Source organism: Bombyx mori, chromosome 24 (genome assembly GCF_030269925.1).
Source record: "Bombyx mori chromosome 24, ASM3026992v2".
NCBI classification, from domain to species: Eukaryota; Metazoa; Arthropoda; class Insecta; order Lepidoptera; family Bombycidae; genus Bombyx; species Bombyx mori.
The window spans coordinates 7738266-7755308 of NC_085130.1; the positions used below are offsets into that span (position 1 = coordinate 7738266).

Here is a 17043-nt window from a genome sequence, read left to right on the forward strand (position 1 = left end):
AGTTAGGAAATTTAATATATTTAATGACTAGAGTAGTTAGTGACAGTGTAATATACAAGACCTCACATGTTTACGTAGTCCAAACTAATTTCATCAATATAACCTAAAACTATTGCTGTGGTAAAACGTGGAGATCTCGATTGCATTTTTCTTATCAGCTTTAAATAAATTACTTTTTGTGGTTTTGTAGTGCTTACAGTTCAAACAGGAGAAATCCTTTTTTATTTCTTTATTTTATTCTAATAACTTTCAGCGCCTTTTTTAAAATTGAACCTGTTGCTACTGTAGCGCCACCCTTATTTAGCAGATTTTAACGGACACTTTTTCACACACAGAGACGGTTTCCATACCTTTGCCCTCCATAGTAAGTACTATAGGGTATAGAGTTGACAAGGTTTTGTCAATAATGCATTGATGACGTAGACGACAATGATTTTAAAATATATTTGAAATCTGAAGATACAATAAAAAAAAAGTTCGATCAATAAGTCTCAGAAGCTTACTTCACTAAGGCGTTTTGAATTATACCTAACGAGTTTCCTTCATTATTTTCAAAAAATAAAATATATCCTAAACAACTTACACTTTTACAAATGAAAACAACAATATTATTTCACGTTCCTATTTAGTCGCGTTATACTTTACGAAGCGTGAGTTGTTTTTTTGAGATTGAATTGAAAATTTTTGCTCATAAAAAACCCACCATTATTGTGTGATCTATTTGATAGTGTTTCTTGCGTAACTAACAAACGTGTCCTTGCCATTGTAGTTTTCAATTTTAAACTATAAAACTAACAGTAACTGTACTTCTACGGATTACTGTAAAATGAGACGTTATATCAAGAATTTCGATTTTTCAATTTCCTTAACCATTTGTTTATTTTTTAAACCAATAATTTTTGTGTCTTTGACCGCTTATTCGATTTAGCGTTTTTGTGTTGCCAACTCTTGGAAATTAAATGACACAATTATTTGTGACGTAAAGAACACTTTGTTCTGAAAATTCTGTCTGGTGAGTCAGACACTTGATTTTTTGTTTAGTTCAGAATCGGATGATAACAAAAGAAAATGCAGAGAAAGGTTGAATTTTGTGTATTTAGAAAACGCGGTAGGTTTATTTTTAATTCCTATAAATTTACCAGACAAAATGATTTCACATTTCGTGGTTTCTTAGTTTCAAACAAATGAAAAGAAGTCTTAATTTATTGTAAGTGTCGTGAAATGATTACTATGTCAATTCATTCGCTAATAATTTTCTGGTCGTTTTTCATTCAATCAGTAATAATTAAACATTACTAAAGAAATAAATCTTTGATTGATACTTAACATAATTTGATATTGGGATTTTCTTCGCAAAATAACTTATTTATTTACCTCCATTAAAATAATTGAAATCCGAAAATTCTCGACATTCCAGTCGAATTTTACATGTAATCCAATAAACTATACTATAACATGTATATTATTGATAAAATTGTGTGTTTAATCACATAAGAAATGCTTTAATTACACTGTAAGAATAGATTATAAGATTTCACTGATACTGCTGTAAGAAAACTTTTGGAAGCTCAGTTCTAAATACTTTATAACACGATTCGAAACTTTTGTGAACGATATTAAAGCTTTACTGTCGCAGCTTTGATAACAATAATGATCTTTGTTTTCAAATTTTTATCTGCATTTGAATTAGACCGTAGTAAAAACTGAAATAAATAATAAAAAGTATTTAGGTAATTTCTGTTTAAACTATTTAATTTTTTTACCCATCTGAATCTAAAGAAAACCTTTCGTGTTAATTCCGCTTGTCCGTGTACGATTAGTTATATAAATATAATATAATTCGTCTGTTTATTAGCATTCCGGGATTATATCCCAAATCTAATTTCCGGATTTATTTTCATATAAACGCTTGCAACATTCGTCTTTACGTATATGCGCGCGGTAGCTTCTGGAGTTTTCTTACAACAGTCAATAAGGTTTTTGTTTGTTTTGAAGTAGTGCCATTCTTATTTTGTATTGCCATCAGCGAATGCATTTATGTGTTTACAAGGGCATGAAAGGACAGGGTATCATGGTTACAAAACAACAATTACAATCTGATTGTTTATTTTAACTGTTTTTGAAATGGTAAAAGCGTTAATTCGAGAAATTTTGCAAAAATGAAAACAGCTACAAACGTGTCCACAATAAAAGCTCCTGTAAGTTTGTTTTAATTTTTAATAAGATTTATTAATACACAGCTCGTGAATATAAGATTTTAGTATGGACACAGGTTTTTGTTTTGGGAATGCCTGAAATTTGGCGCGAATCGGTACATACGTTCGACAGTTTTATTTGACAGATTCAAAAACGTTTGTAAATAATGTGTATGCGTTCCATAAAACAAAGTTATACTATAGAATGATACAGGTTTTATATTTGGTTATAAACACACATGAGTGTGAAAAAAATATTAATAAATTTGCTCTCGTCAATGTCGCAGGATATTTAAGCTTTACGTTCATAATTGAGTTGTAAATAATGTTTTATTGTCACTTTTAATGTTGCTCAAGTTAGAATTTTCTTAAATAAAAAAAAATAAAAATCGTGTCTTTTTTTTGTTTTTGATTCAATGTACTTTTTTTATTCTCGTTCGGAAATTTAGAAATGTGGTTGTGATGTATTAATATAATTATTGTTAAAAACAAAATTGAAAGCAATTCGTTTTTACCGAATAATGAGAAATCCAGGAGGGGGAAATACTCACCAAAACGGACAGTCTTAGACATACTTCGTCGATTTGGTAGTGCGACTTTAATTTCCGCTGACAATTTTTCTCGTTGTGGATTTTTCTAGAAAGTGACTTTAAAATGTTATTTCGAAAACGGATATTTAAAAAATAAATGTTACGATTTATTGAAAAGACAACGAAGTTGGATCTAAAAGGAATAAGCTTTTTTTTTGTAAGTACCATGATCCTTATATACTCTGTAATATACATATAAACGTAATTAGAGAAAAGCACACATATTGTGAAGTTATAATGTAACACTACGAGAAAATATTATGTAAAGTTTATATATAAAATATATGTATATTAATAATAATACAATAAAGTGAAAAAGTGTAATTGATATTTAAAAAAATAAAAAAAAAACAAATAAAAATCATTTCAATGTAATTAATTCGTTTTCCTTTTTAATTTCATGTCGAGGGGTGAAATTCTATTTGGATTAAGCGAAATTTCCGTTAATACGCGACATTTATCTTTGTATCTTATTACTGGTGGTAGGACCTCTTGTGAGTCCGCACGGGTAGGTATCACCGCCCCGCCTATTTCTGCCGTGAAGCAGTAATGCGTTTCGGTTTGAAGGGTGGGGCAGCCGTTGTGACTATACTGAGACCTCAGAACTATAAATATGTCAAGGTGTGTGGCGCATTTACGTTATAGATGTCTATGGGCTCCAGTAACCACTTAACACCAGGTGGGCTGTGAGCTCGTCCACCTATCTAAGCAATAAATAAAAAAAACTAGAATTGCCTCTTGGCTACCAGCGAATAAGCAAGGGCAGATAATAGCGTCATAATCAAGACGAACAGAGTGGCTCAGTTGGGAGTTACACACCGCTTAGTACCACTGCCGTACGCGTGAGAGAAAGAGAAGCCAGACAGGCTGGCGCCGTAACGCGTTACGTTACGCGTAACGACAAGACAAGACGTACCCTCCCACAAGAAACACACTACAAAAACGAAATAAAACTATTTCGCATTTCCATTGTAATAAAACATAGACTACAGTTTTTATTTCTTTATTTATTCATTTTTTGTATTTTATAATATTATTATTATCATACATAATGCGTTATTAAAACATTTTTTTTACAAAAATCTAACATTGTTAACTACGTCTAACATAACGTTGCTTGGAGCTTATCATAAAAAAGGGTAAAAGCCAGGCTTTACGTCAAATGAACACTTATGCCTATTACAATAATGAGAGCCAAAAAAACAGGAAATGGACGCGCGAAACTCAAACAAAATGACACGTATCATTTTTAATTTTTAACGTCTTCATATTCGCGGTCACTAACGGTTAACTAATCATTAACAAATTCAAGAAATTCCGAATTTTGGTATCAAGATATTTTATTTGTTTTCTGAATCATTTTCTCGAACAAATTGAAAAAAATTAGCGAGAAACGACAGTAACAGTTTAATATTTCAAATTCCCTTGCCTTAAAATCTGACACGACAAAAAAAACATGAATGCTCTGAAAATTCTTAACATGGCTCTAGTTACTAACGAAGCGGTACCACATATTTATATTGGACTTTCCAAGTTAATTAGAGAACTATCAAGGGCTCTCACCAGTCAGTTGTCATTTGAGGTAATGTTAATCTGAACTAATTTTGACTCGACTTCCGTCTTTCACGTATATCAAAGAAGAAAAAAAATTTAAGGTTTGCTGGACTTATTACTCTTTGCCTAACCAAATACGGACATAATGAAAACAATATTTCTGTTATCAGCAACTCTATTGATCGATTTATAACATTATAATTTGGTGGAAATGACTTAAAGGTTTTAGTTACAAGGTCATAAAATTCATTTTAAAAAAAAACATAATTTGGTAAACATATCTTGACACGATAGTAAGCAAATCATTATTTGTAGGTTAAGTTCATATCGAAAATTTTAATTATTTTTTCAACAGTTTTCCCGCGTATCGGGCTATTTCATTTTAACAAACTATAAACGCTGATTTATGATTTTATTAGGAAAGTACTAAAGCATTATCGTTCTAAGCAAATCTAAATAACATTTTCGGACATATTCGCAAGAAATTTCTTTTTAAAATAATCAATTGAAAGATTGAACACAATATTACGTTCATTAATTATTAAACCTGGCTAAAAATTTTGGACGAAACGAAAAATATAATAATAAAAATTAAAAAAAAAACCTTTAAAACTACACTTAAAGCTTGGATTGTACAAAACAATATGAAAAAAATATTACATTCAATATAATATAAAGCTTCCAACACTGCGCGTAGTTTCTTTATAATAAAATCATCACCATCATCAGACGGTTTTGAAGACATGTAAAAACACATAATAATAATAATTAAAAAAAAGCCGTTAAGTATCTTTTCGTAATAAAAACTTCAAAAATTGAAGACAAAATAATATACTAAACATTTTAATTTATTTCAATAAAAAATGTAACAATGTTAACTTGAAAATATTATATTTACTAGTATAGCTTTCTTTGTGTAGAAAAGCCAAACCGCTGACTTCCGTAGGCAGAGATGGCAATAGATAAATTGAGGCCGTGAGCGCAAAAGTGTCTTAACCTACAATTTTTCATATTCTGGTGGTGGTGGTAGGACCTCTTGTGATTTCGCGCGGGTAGGTACCCTGCCTATTTCTGCCGTGAAGCAGTAATGCGTTTCGGTCTGAAGGGTAGGGCAGCCGTTGTAACTATACTGAGATTTAAAACTTATATCTCAAGATGGGTGGCGCATTTACGTTGTAGATGTCTATGGGCTCCAGTAACCACTTAACACCAGATGGCAGATATAAATAAACTTTTACTGGTTTAAAAAAAAAAAAAATGTAGTTTGGTCTTGACATTAAGCAATTCTTACAGTATGTAAACTTAGACTTTATTTTGATGCCGTTAAGGACTGTATTTACTCAGCTGTTTCGTTTACTGTGCATAAATAAAAGGTTCAGTTTCATTAACGATATGCAGCCTACCAGCCTACGGATAAGGCAAACGGGTCGACATTATGTGAATTGGTTACCGTCACTCGTATACATGACTACGGACCACAACGAGAACCAAGCCGCAGCATAAAAATAAGCCCCCCATTTGATTCGCAACATCTCAACGTTTCAAAGACTAACGCCATCTCTATCAAAAAATAACACGTAAAATAATTTTCGAAGCTCGTAAAATCTAAATATAAACTAGTTTAAAGCAAAAAACAAAAATACGATGTGATGCGAAAATTGCACTAATAAAAATGATTAAACATAATAATTATTAAACACTATATAATTCATCGATGTATGGACGAAGTGAGCAATACAGATAGGGCTAAATCAATATTCGTTCGAAGCGATCACGCGAGTGACAGATGTCAAGCATGACACATGTCACTTTGAAAACACAAGTGTCGAATTACAAAGGACTTGATTTTTATAATTTACCAATTCATAAATAGCGATTAATCATCTTAAAATTCTATAGGCATTACATTTAAATCACATTTAATATAATATATATGTTTTTTTTTACATTTATTTTAATCTTAATTATTTCATGATAAATACTTTACAACAGTTGAAGACGTAATTTTTTGGGGCGTATCGCTCTTTATTTGTCGTTTTGACACATTTTGACACTTAATAATTCTTACGTGAATAATAGAATATTCTAATATAATCTGTATAAATACATGAAGCAAAAAAAACCGCAATTTTAGCGCCAAAATTTCATTTGTTTTTTATTTTATTTCATTGGACTTTTTTTTTCATTATGAAGCGGTCTATTTACATGATATTATCCATTCCTTGTCTTATTCTTCTATACATTATTAACCTATCGACAAATTAAAAAAAAAAAAAAAATAAACAAAGATATTGTGCTACAAATGAAAAAAAAATGGTGTTATAATTTTTACCTTTTTTTCGTAACTGCAAGTTACATAATTGAGTTAAGGAGACCGTGAATACATGAAAATACTTGCAAATTTTATAAGTAACCATAATTTTTTGTCTTCGGTATGAATGAAAAATATAAACAAATTTTTATACTTGCGTTAAATTCGTCGCAATAATGTTCTTAAACAAAGTTGTAAGCACCTGTGTGTGTATAGCTACAAAATGCGGTCGAGGAAGAGTAAACTTAACGTTTTATGACTTTTATAATCGCGCAAATATTATCATTTTTCGACCGCACTCTGAAGCTGTACAAAGAACAAATCACATTCTTCCAGTGACTGACTTTAATCAACTACTCAAGATGACGTGTCATCACTAGACACATAATATTTACTTGGTCTCATTTCATAACATTTTTATGTTATACAAGCGACCGAACGTGTCCGATCCGTAGAGGCATCATGTTCGCACAATCCTTTGCGTCAATATGTAAATAAAGAAATAAAACATCATCGGTTGGAATAGGCGGCAAATGTGACATTGACATTTAATATATTTTTTAAAATGATCGTGATGACAATTTCGTCACATAACTTTAGGGCGGAAATTGTGTATGTACCGTACTTTTAAACGTTAATATTGTTTTTATACACGAACTAACTGTACCCGTCCGCTACGCTGGGCATTTGAAATTAACATTATTATTTGTCGCCCCCGCAAAGATTCTCATCATTAACGCCCCCGCAACTGGTGTAGGGAGTCCAACACTAATTTACATATAAATATTAACCTATCCATTAATTACATGTATTTTCTACATGGATACCAAGTTTCAAGTCAATCGGATGCATGTTTCAGTAGTTATAACGGAACAACCGTAAAAACCACTGTAGATTTATATATTAGTATAGATTGGCGTCTGCCTCATTCGGATCGGACGGTGTTTCCCTTGATTTTTATTTCTGTACAGTTAAGATTATCGAGGTTCCAAGGTTAGAAATCGTTGTCGCTCGATGCGTCGTATAATTCGGTGATATCTGTAGGCGGACAGTAGCGGGTAGTCGACGACGCCAGTACCGGTCCGTGAAACGACTGCGAACGGAGAACGCTACTGCGGGCGGGAAACGAAATTAAATATTAATATTACAGATGGCGCCACATACACACAATTTTAACCAAAGAGTATTGTTACAGCGTTTATATTAAAATTATTATTTTTAATGACCTTCTTGAATGATAACACCTAATGATCTCTCAACACTAGTCCGCAGCATCTGTTCACGAGTTAACCTAACCTAATTTATCATAAGAAGGAGGGAGCCTGGAGATCAGTAATACAGGTCTTTGAACCTAGTACAGATTTCAGCTCTTTCGAAGGCTTACAAAATAAATTATAAGGTTAATTTCCTTTTGTATTTGTACTATATACCTTTAAGAGAGAAATAAATAAATTATTATTATTATTATTATTAAGACTTGCTGCAAGTTTTTACATATCGATAGTGAAAGGATATTTGGTTTTTATCTACATTTTTGCAACTTTACAGACGAGGCATGTAAAGTTTAAAATTTAAATAAAAATATCACTTCGGTTATTTGAATGGAGTAAACTTGATTGACTTGATAAACTTTTACAGGTGGGTAGGACCTCTTGTGAGTCCGCGCGGGCTGATACCACCACCTTGCCTATTGCTGCGGTGAAGCAGTAATGAGTTTCGATTTGAAGGGCGGGGCAGCTGTTGTAACTATGCTGAGACCTTAGAACTTATAAGTGGGTGGCGCATTTACGTTGTGGATGTCTATAGGCTCCAGTAATTACTTAACACTAGGTGGACTGTGAGCTCGTCCAACCATCTAAGCCATAAAAAAATAAACTTGATTGAAATTCAATTAAAAATATCGAACTGTTGATGCTAATACCAAATAAAACGCACCTTTAATTACACTGATAAATGTCGCGTATTAATCGAAATATTGCTTAATCCAAATAACTTTACATTTTTTTTTATTGCTTAGATGGTTTATTGCTTAGACGAACTCACAGCCCATCTGGTGTTAAGTGGTTACTGGAGCCCATAGACATCTACAACGTAAATGCGCCACCCACCTTGAGATATAAGTTCTAAGATCTCAGTATAGTTACAACGGCTGCCCCACCCTTCAAACCGAAACGTGTTACTGCTTCACGGCAGAAATAGGCATGGTGGTGGTACCTACCCGCGCGGACTCACAAGAGATCCTACCACCAGTAAATCACCTCGATATGATTAATATTACATACTTACCACTTGTAAGGCACGTGAATATGTACAAATAGTATTTATTCCTTATTTACAAAATACAAAAGAATGATATTGTGCAAAACGGAACACTATGAATGAACTTCGTATGTTATATGATTTTTTTTATGTAGATATATGTAATAAGTACTTTAAAGCGGTATATATAATTAAAAATATATTAATAATTGTTATAAAGCTTTGAAAATGATAACAATGCCAACTAAGCTGGATTTGTGTGGGTTTTAATTTTTTACTTTCGTCTTTCTTAGGTTAATTAGGTCAATGTTATGTCAAAAGGACCCACCCAACAAATAATAGTTGAAGTGTGCTTAAGCATTTTTTTGTTCCAATTTGTCAATTTTGTACTAAGACCCAAACAAACGTAGCTAACTGACATTTGTTACTCAATAAAACAAGATAGAAATAAAAAGGAATGTTAAAGCAGATATTAACATAGCTTATTTTTTTTGTTAGAGCATTATCAAATCGAACGACTATTTAAATTGTTTTCTCGTGTATACGTTGAATGATGATAAACAAAGCAAAGATATTATACGAATATATTTGGCTAGTCTTGTCCTAAGTAGGGTTTTATTTCCCCTCATAACCCAGTCAGGTTTGGCTATTGGCCAGGCATTGCTGATGTCCGCGAGCGAGTCTAACTGAAACACCATATAGCTGGTCGTATTTCTCCTCTGCTAGAGTAATCAATAAAAAAAATGTTCGTACGATCAATGCTTCTTCATCGCGTTTTTTTTTGGGTTCATATAGTAACAATACAACAGTTTTCACGGCCTGCTATTCTTCAGTGTTCGAATTTATTTTTAGGGTATTACATTGTTTTGGGCTTTCGAACACTTTAAGGCTTAGTCAAACAGAATGCGTACTTAGCGCTGCGTTTTAACGTCGCGCTCTTTTCATGTCACACAAATTGACAAGATGAGACCAACGCTCCTTGACGCAACGCATTCGCCAAATCATAGTGCCCTTCGATAGCAGTGTGAAAATTTAAAAGTATTAAGATGTCCAGTGATTCAGATGTGGCATTGTACAAGCATGAGTATTTTCTAACTATTTCTATCAATTTTTCGGGCAATTATCCAGTATTTTAATACATATTCACTCGGATGCTAAAATAATATTTGTAAAAAATTACGTCTGACGGTATGTTATCCTAGTACTACAACACATCTTGGCGTCATAGCGCGCCGTCAGTTTAGCGCTCTGACGCGCTCTGTTTGACGAAGCCTTTATACTGCGTTATTAAATTATTAAAAATCAATTCTTACCATTACAATTTAATAATATACACGACAAAACAAGTTAAATATTGTTCAATTTAATTTGGGCAATGCGATATTAAAATCATGTGCTGGCCATGGATGTGCCTTGACAGCTGTCACTTTGACATTTGAACTAACCTTACACAAGATGGCGCCTCGAATGTCAATTACGCTTTGCATGCAATTTGACATCTGTCACGCTCTAAAAGTTACAGAAAATTATTTATTGTTAAAACGTTCAGAGAGAGGTACATTTTGTTAAATTCGGTTTCATGTTAATTATATTTATAACAACAACTAAAAAGAACATAAAAACCAAAGAATACAACATAAAAACGAACGGCAACGAAACAATCGTATATTTTAAAATAACGGACATAGATAATTGATTATTGGCAACACTATTCCAACGATACATTCATAATTATCTTTATAATTAATATGATATAAACTTTGATTCGATCTTCGACAAATACCGCTGTGGTCCTACGGAGAACGATTGACCTTATTAAGTTTCTAGTATGGAGGGTAGAAATAAGGAAGTCGTCGTGGCCTAAAGGATAAGACGTCCAGTGCATTCGCGTTGAGCGATGCACCGGTGTTCGAATCCCAGGCAATCCCAGGGTACCAATTTTTTTTAATAAAATACGTACTCAACAAATTTTCACGATTTGGCTTTCAGGGTGAAGAAATAACTCGTGTACAGTCAAACCTGGATAAGTGAGAAAACTCTATAAGTGAGAGTAATAGCCAGGACCCGTCATTTTAAGCTACTAAAACCTCTATTAGAGAGAAACAGAAACCTCTGTAAGAGAGAGTCGTTTTTCCCTCATGGACCTCCGTGAGTGAGACTGCAACTTATCTATACCTCTATAAGCGACAGTCGAGCTTTATTTATTTATTTTATTTAGGAGGAACGAGTGAAAAAACAAATTACAAATTTAACATCTGCTATTTTATGACTCATTCTTAACTTTTGTGGAACTTCCTACCATTGTTTTTGAAATTTTTTTCTCGTCAATATTGAACCTATTCTATTTCGTGGAACTAAATAACGTTGTTATTTTATCGCATTCTTTCCGAATGGACACGTGTGCCTGTGTACCGTCCTGTTTGTCGGACTTACTCAGTTTATCGTTAATTAATTGCGAAGAAAAGTTCTGTTCTGCATCATGTCAAAACGGAAAATTAAAGTACTGTCATTAAGTGATAAACTCAAAATAGTGAATGCGTTTGAATCCGGAAAATCGCGAAATGAAATTCAGAGGGAGCATTAGCGAGAAACTCGGGTTAGTGAGAAACCTCTATAAGCGAGAATGAGATTGTGCTCCCTTGAACTCTCGCTTATCCAGGTTTGACTGTAATAAAAATCAAACCCTCAAAATTATAATTTGCCTAATTACTGGTGGTAGGACTTCTTGTGAGTCCGCGGGGGTAGGTACCACCGCCCTGCCTATTTCTGTCGTGAAGCAGTAATGAGTTTCGGTTTGAAGGGTGGGGCAACCGTTGTAACTGTACTGAGTGGCTATCGAACCCACGACCCTCGGCTCAGCAAATGGAGAGCACTAAATACTGCTTCACCGAGTCAGTCACATTCGGAGATATAGATAAATACACTGTACTCACAAAAATGAGAAATTATTAAGCCGAATACTTTCGAGAAAGTTCCAAGACGAACTCTTCACAAGTACAAACAAGTTATCTGAATACTCGTCCGTTCGAAGCTTACGGCAATTAATCAACAGATACAAATTTGATATACCAAAGACATTCAAGAAAGAATCAAAGTCAATTACGAAACTGAATTTTGAATCAAACACGCAAATCATACGACAATGTTAAGGCTAAGTTAGCCTATAGCGTTTTTAGTGTTGCCAATCAAACGAATTTCTACAGTATTGTGGGAAATCTCAGTAATCGAACCTGGCGGTCTTCGGAGCCGGTTTGCTGGTCTTCCCGAGCGCGGCCGCCTTCCTCGGATCGTAAGAAGCTCGTCGTTTCCACTTCTCTAACTCTTGTTTCTTTTGTTCTGTGAATAATATGCTATTACGATGTTTTCAGTATACTACGACCTTAGTCAATCATGTAAATAGCAACTCTAACATATCAAACCCTACAATGTAGACCACTATTAACTGCTTAATAACATCAGTTTAATGCTCAAAACGTAATATAGCCTTTGCAATTTACTTTTGTTGAAAAAAATATATTTCGAGGCTATACGCTCCACATTGCTTTGCTAGATTTCAGATTTAAAAAAAAATCTTTTTTCTTACATAATATTATTTAAAGTGACAAGCAATGAATCTTTGTTTTGTAGGTGCTAATCTCTTCACAAAAACGACATTTTGGAAAGGCCCACTAGGTAAAAGGAATAGAGGTAGACCGTTGACTCGTTGGGAAGATGAGATTATAAGGACAGCCGGTCCAAACTGGAAAAATATCGCATAGGAGAGAAGACAATTGGGCATCTTTGGAGGAGGCCTTTACCCAATACTAGGTTTCCATATAAAACTACCAAAGTGTATTAAATTAGTTAAGTTCTCATACTTGTTAATAAATGTTAAAGTATTTAGTAGGAAATAAAAGGTTTATTATTATTATTATAATCTCTTCAAGGAGAAAAATAAACAGTTAAAACGCATCTCTTAATTCCACCTAGAGAGGTAAATGTAAGATACTCGAATCAGTTATTGAACGACTACCCTCAAAAACGAACTAGAAAGTTTGTTTTCTTCCTGATATATGTAGATGGCACTAGTAGTACAGACCTGGCAATGCCACCAATAGACTGATTACCTAGTATCTACTACTGTCTACTACTACTACTACTAATCTCAGTACTACCCTGCTCACCCATTTCATAATGCTGCGCGCTTCCTCGGCTGATTTTGGTTTCGCCCAGAACACCAACGTAGGTCTTGCTGGGGTCCCTCCTCAGGAAGTTCTTCGGGGAGGTGTCATTTTTGTACTTCGAGATATCCATGTAACGGGGCTGGATGTCTTTGGGCTTCTTCTGCGATATCGACGTGGTGGACGAGGTCATCGAGAAATCACCGCTGTACCTGTTTGGGGAGTTTTTTTTTTCTTTTTAATTATGGCAATATTTTTTATTCCCAGCCTTGAGTTTGGGTAATTTAAATAAAAAATCCGCATTTTTTTAGATGGTTGAACGAGCTCACAGCCCACCTAGTGTTAAGTGGTTACCATAGACACCTACAACGTAAATGCCGCCACACACCTTGAGATATGAGTTCTAAGGTCTTAGTATAGTCACAACGGCTGCCCCACCCTTCGAACCGAAACGCATTACTGCTTCAGGGCAGAAATAGGCAGGGCGGTGGTACCTACCCGTGCGGACTCAGAAGAGATCCTACCACCAGTAATTAAACACTTAATGATTCACAAAAACAACTAGCAATCAATGTAACATAAACGGAATATAGATCATGAACTAGTTTAGCTATAGAATGAGTTAAATTTACCTCTGTTTGGGAGGGACGGTGCCTCTCTTTGCGCCCGCGTGCCTCAACACCACAGGAGCACTCTCTGTTCCACTCTCGCCCTCCGTGTCGCTAGTACCAGTCGTCAAGGAGTGCTGCAAAGAAACAGTCCTATAATCTAGCAACACCAATGTGGTCTATACTCCCACATATTATTTTACACTTAGACACATTTACATACACCACACATCTACATTTTTATTCCGATACAAATTTTAGCCGTGTCGATGCGCACCAGTCGGCTACATTGGACACACGCACAGAAAACCGGTTTGCTGTAACATCAGGCCGGTAGGTCATCGTCCGCGCACAGCAGCGCGCTGACTTCAGTCAGAGCCTACCCGCATCGACGCCCACTTACGCTTTGCTCCGATTAATTTTTGTGGTTACCGCCTACGACATTATCAAGATAAGCTTGCATATGAGTCGATTATTATCAAAGCCGGCAATGTGACTTTTGGACAATTATTGGTAAATCAGAAAAACGAATTATTGACTTTGTATTCCATTGGCAGTCACAAAACTCTTCTGAACGACATCTTAGATAAATAACAGGTTAAGTATTAACCTTTATTTAATGCAGGTTTTGAACCGTATTCTTTGAAGGAGACGATTATATTCAAATCAATCTGTATTGACATATCAATAAGATTTTTTTATCCAAATGCACAGATTGCCACCTTTGATAATAGACAACTCATATATACAAGTTCCGAACAACAACGTTGGAACAGTCGGTCTACCGAGCAATATCACCAGCTCAGTGGAAGATATTCCTTACGTCCAGTGTTCGGGGATGTCGTTAAACTAGATTCGAATTATAGTTTAGCGAGTGGGCGAGTACTCGCACGCGACTAAACGCAGCTTCATTTCGTGTGACCTCACATCACCTGACGTTCGTACCGGCCAGTATTATTGGCAGTTTGTTTTTGTATATCAGAGCGTGTTCTGACTATACTCATTCAGTGATCGCTCAGGTTTGAGCCCCGTGAGCTCACCTAAACGTCCGGTTACGCTGGCATTACCCCCTAGGACCCAGGTTACCAGCTTAAGTAAAAAAATAATTATGTAATTTCTCATCGTAACTGTCTAATTGGTGTCATGGCGACGGATGCTTTGACAACTGATAGATGCGCATGCGCAAATCAGATCATAATCGTTTGAAATTACTGCAATCATTACCTATTTTAAATAACAGATATAAGTAAAGAGTTAAAAGAGGTCGTGCCGAAATAATCTAAGTCATATTTTTTTATCGGGACTTTCGGGAAAAAGCATAATATATTAATTTACGGAAATGCGTTATAAATAAAAATAGGAACGTAAAAATTAAATTAAATGTCTTACTTTTTCATGACTAAATATAGAAGAGTTCCTTGGACTGCTGCCGTTTGTGGTGGAGTTTGTGTCGCTGTCTAGAACAAAAGTTCTCCTCTTGTCTATGGCGACATCGTCTCTTGTCTTTGTAATGAAGTCTATATTCTCTTTGGTGGGCGTGACGTCATCCAATATGAACGTCTTTCTTTTGTCCTGTTCCCGCCTTTTCTTGTCCGCCTGTTGGTTCACCTGTAATTAATTCATATTCAGGGTGAGGTAATGAGATATGGCTTCGGTAGGCAGCGGCTTGGCTCTGCTGAAGTCCATGGGCGACGGTAATCACTCACCATCATGTGGGCCGTATGCTCGTCTGCTTACAAGGGCAATAAAAAAAAATTAGGTGGATTGGTGACAAATGACTTGCGACTAGCGATCGTAGATTCAATTCCTACATCAGACAAGCATTCGTGTGATGAACAGATTTGTTTTCCCTTTGTCTGGGTGATTATCTATACTTCTATACTAATATATAAATCTACAGTGGTTTTTACGGATGTTCCATTATAACTACTGAACCGTGCATCTGATTGACTTGAAACTTGGTATCCATGTAGAAAATACAATATGTACTTAATGGATAGGTTAACATTTATATGAGGGTTGGACTCCCTACACCAGTTGCGGGGGCGTTAATGATGAGAATCTTTGTGGGGGTGAGAAATAATAATGTTAATTTTAAATGCCCAGCGAAGCGGTCGGGTACAGCTAGTTATTTATATGTGTATATATTTAAATGTATATAAGTATGTATGTCTATCTCTGGTACCTATAACACAAGGAATACTAATTTGGGGTCGAATGACCGTGCATTACCACAAAACTTGCCTTCTACTTTGAATAGTCGAAGATAACTTGTATCAAAGCAATCGACACTTCAAAGCTTTCTTTTGAGGCAGCAGAATACGCGATGTGATGACCATAAATAGCATTGGAACCACCCCTAATATGGCGTGCAGAACTGGTGTTAAAATTGTGGACCAAACAAAAGTGATTTTTTCATTTAGTGCCAACCCTAACGGAGTGCCAACAAGGGCACTTCGTTACTTTTTACTGGTGGTAGGACCTCTTGAGAGTCCGCGCGGGTAGGTACCACCACCCCGCCTATTTCTGCCGTGACGCAGTAATGCGTTTCGGTTTGAAGGGTGGGACAGCCGTTGTAACTATACTTGAGACCTTAGAACTTATATCTGAAAGGTGGGTGGCGCATTTACGTTGTAGATGTCTATGGGCTCCAGTAACCATTTAACATCAGGTGGGCTGTGAGCTCGTGCACCCATCCAAGCAATAAAAAAAGGACTTCGATTTTAAACAACAATTGGCCGTACCTGAAAATTAGCCACATAACTCCTGCCCAGCTTCACGTCACTGTTCAGGGCCTGTCTCCTCAGACTGTGGCAGTCCCTGGACCTCAGCTCGACGATGTCGGAGTGCGTGGACGTGATCATAGGGTCGACCGGTAACGCGTGGAGGTCGTCTTCGGACTCCTCGGAGGTGTAGTCCAGGGTCAGATCCGCTATATTGGTCGTGTGGAACGACTGCGATCGATGCACCGGAGACGAGTGACTGGAATAATAGCAGGTTTTTTTACCTACCCAAGCTGGTAGGTAGCCTTGAGAGGCTATGCCAGCGTAACCGAGCGAGTAGGTGAGCTCACGGGGCTCAAACCTGACAATGTTGCTAACACTAGCCCTAGCGAGAGCAGCACTTCGCAGAATCTACTACCGAATCGGAAACGCGACCCACTGAGAAGATTCGGTGAGAGACCACTCCAACGATCTATTAAACTATCCCTTGGCCCATCGTTCCAGAAGTGGACACAATTATTGTTAATGCGCTACCTAGGAGGCTTCCGGCTATAGGGCAACATCTATAGAGAATATCTATATCTATAGAGAAACATCAATATACGCGAAATCGTAATTGCCTCCGTCTGCTTTTGGTGATGTT

The 17043-nt window shown here is 35.6% G+C and overlaps 2 protein-coding genes across 3 annotated transcripts in view; one reads left to right on the top strand and one right to left on the bottom strand.

Moving 5' to 3' along the window:
• The first annotated feature begins 1896 nt into the window (after positions 1 to 1896).
• Positions 1897 to 17043, top strand: part of LOC101742143 (WD repeat-containing protein 43) — a 70744-nt gene continuing 55597 nt past the window's right edge. The window contains exon 1 of the mRNA XM_038019963.2: positions 1897 to 2198. The gene's annotated coding sequence lies outside the window, so the exon portion shown is untranslated. The remainder of the gene's footprint in view (positions 2199 to 17043) is intronic.
• Positions 3773 to 17043, bottom strand: part of LOC101742002 (uncharacterized) — a 55980-nt gene continuing 42709 nt past the window's right edge. The window contains exons 5-11 of one of the 2 annotated variants that reach the window (XM_012697486.4): positions 16422 to 16659; positions 15067 to 15285; positions 13702 to 13814; positions 13073 to 13281; positions 12140 to 12245; positions 10355 to 10418; positions 7677 to 7762 (exon numbers count right to left, since the gene is read on the bottom strand). In XM_012697486.4, coding sequence (XP_012552940.1) covers positions 10412 to 10418; positions 12140 to 12245; positions 13073 to 13281; positions 13702 to 13814; positions 15067 to 15285; positions 16422 to 16659 — 892 coding nt within the window. In that variant the 3' untranslated portion in view covers positions 7677 to 7762; positions 10355 to 10411. Of the gene's footprint in view, positions 7763 to 10354; positions 10419 to 12139; positions 12246 to 13072; positions 13282 to 13701; positions 13815 to 15066; positions 15286 to 16421; positions 16660 to 17043 lie in introns of both variants that reach the window. The other variant, XM_012697484.4, reaches the window with a different exon arrangement.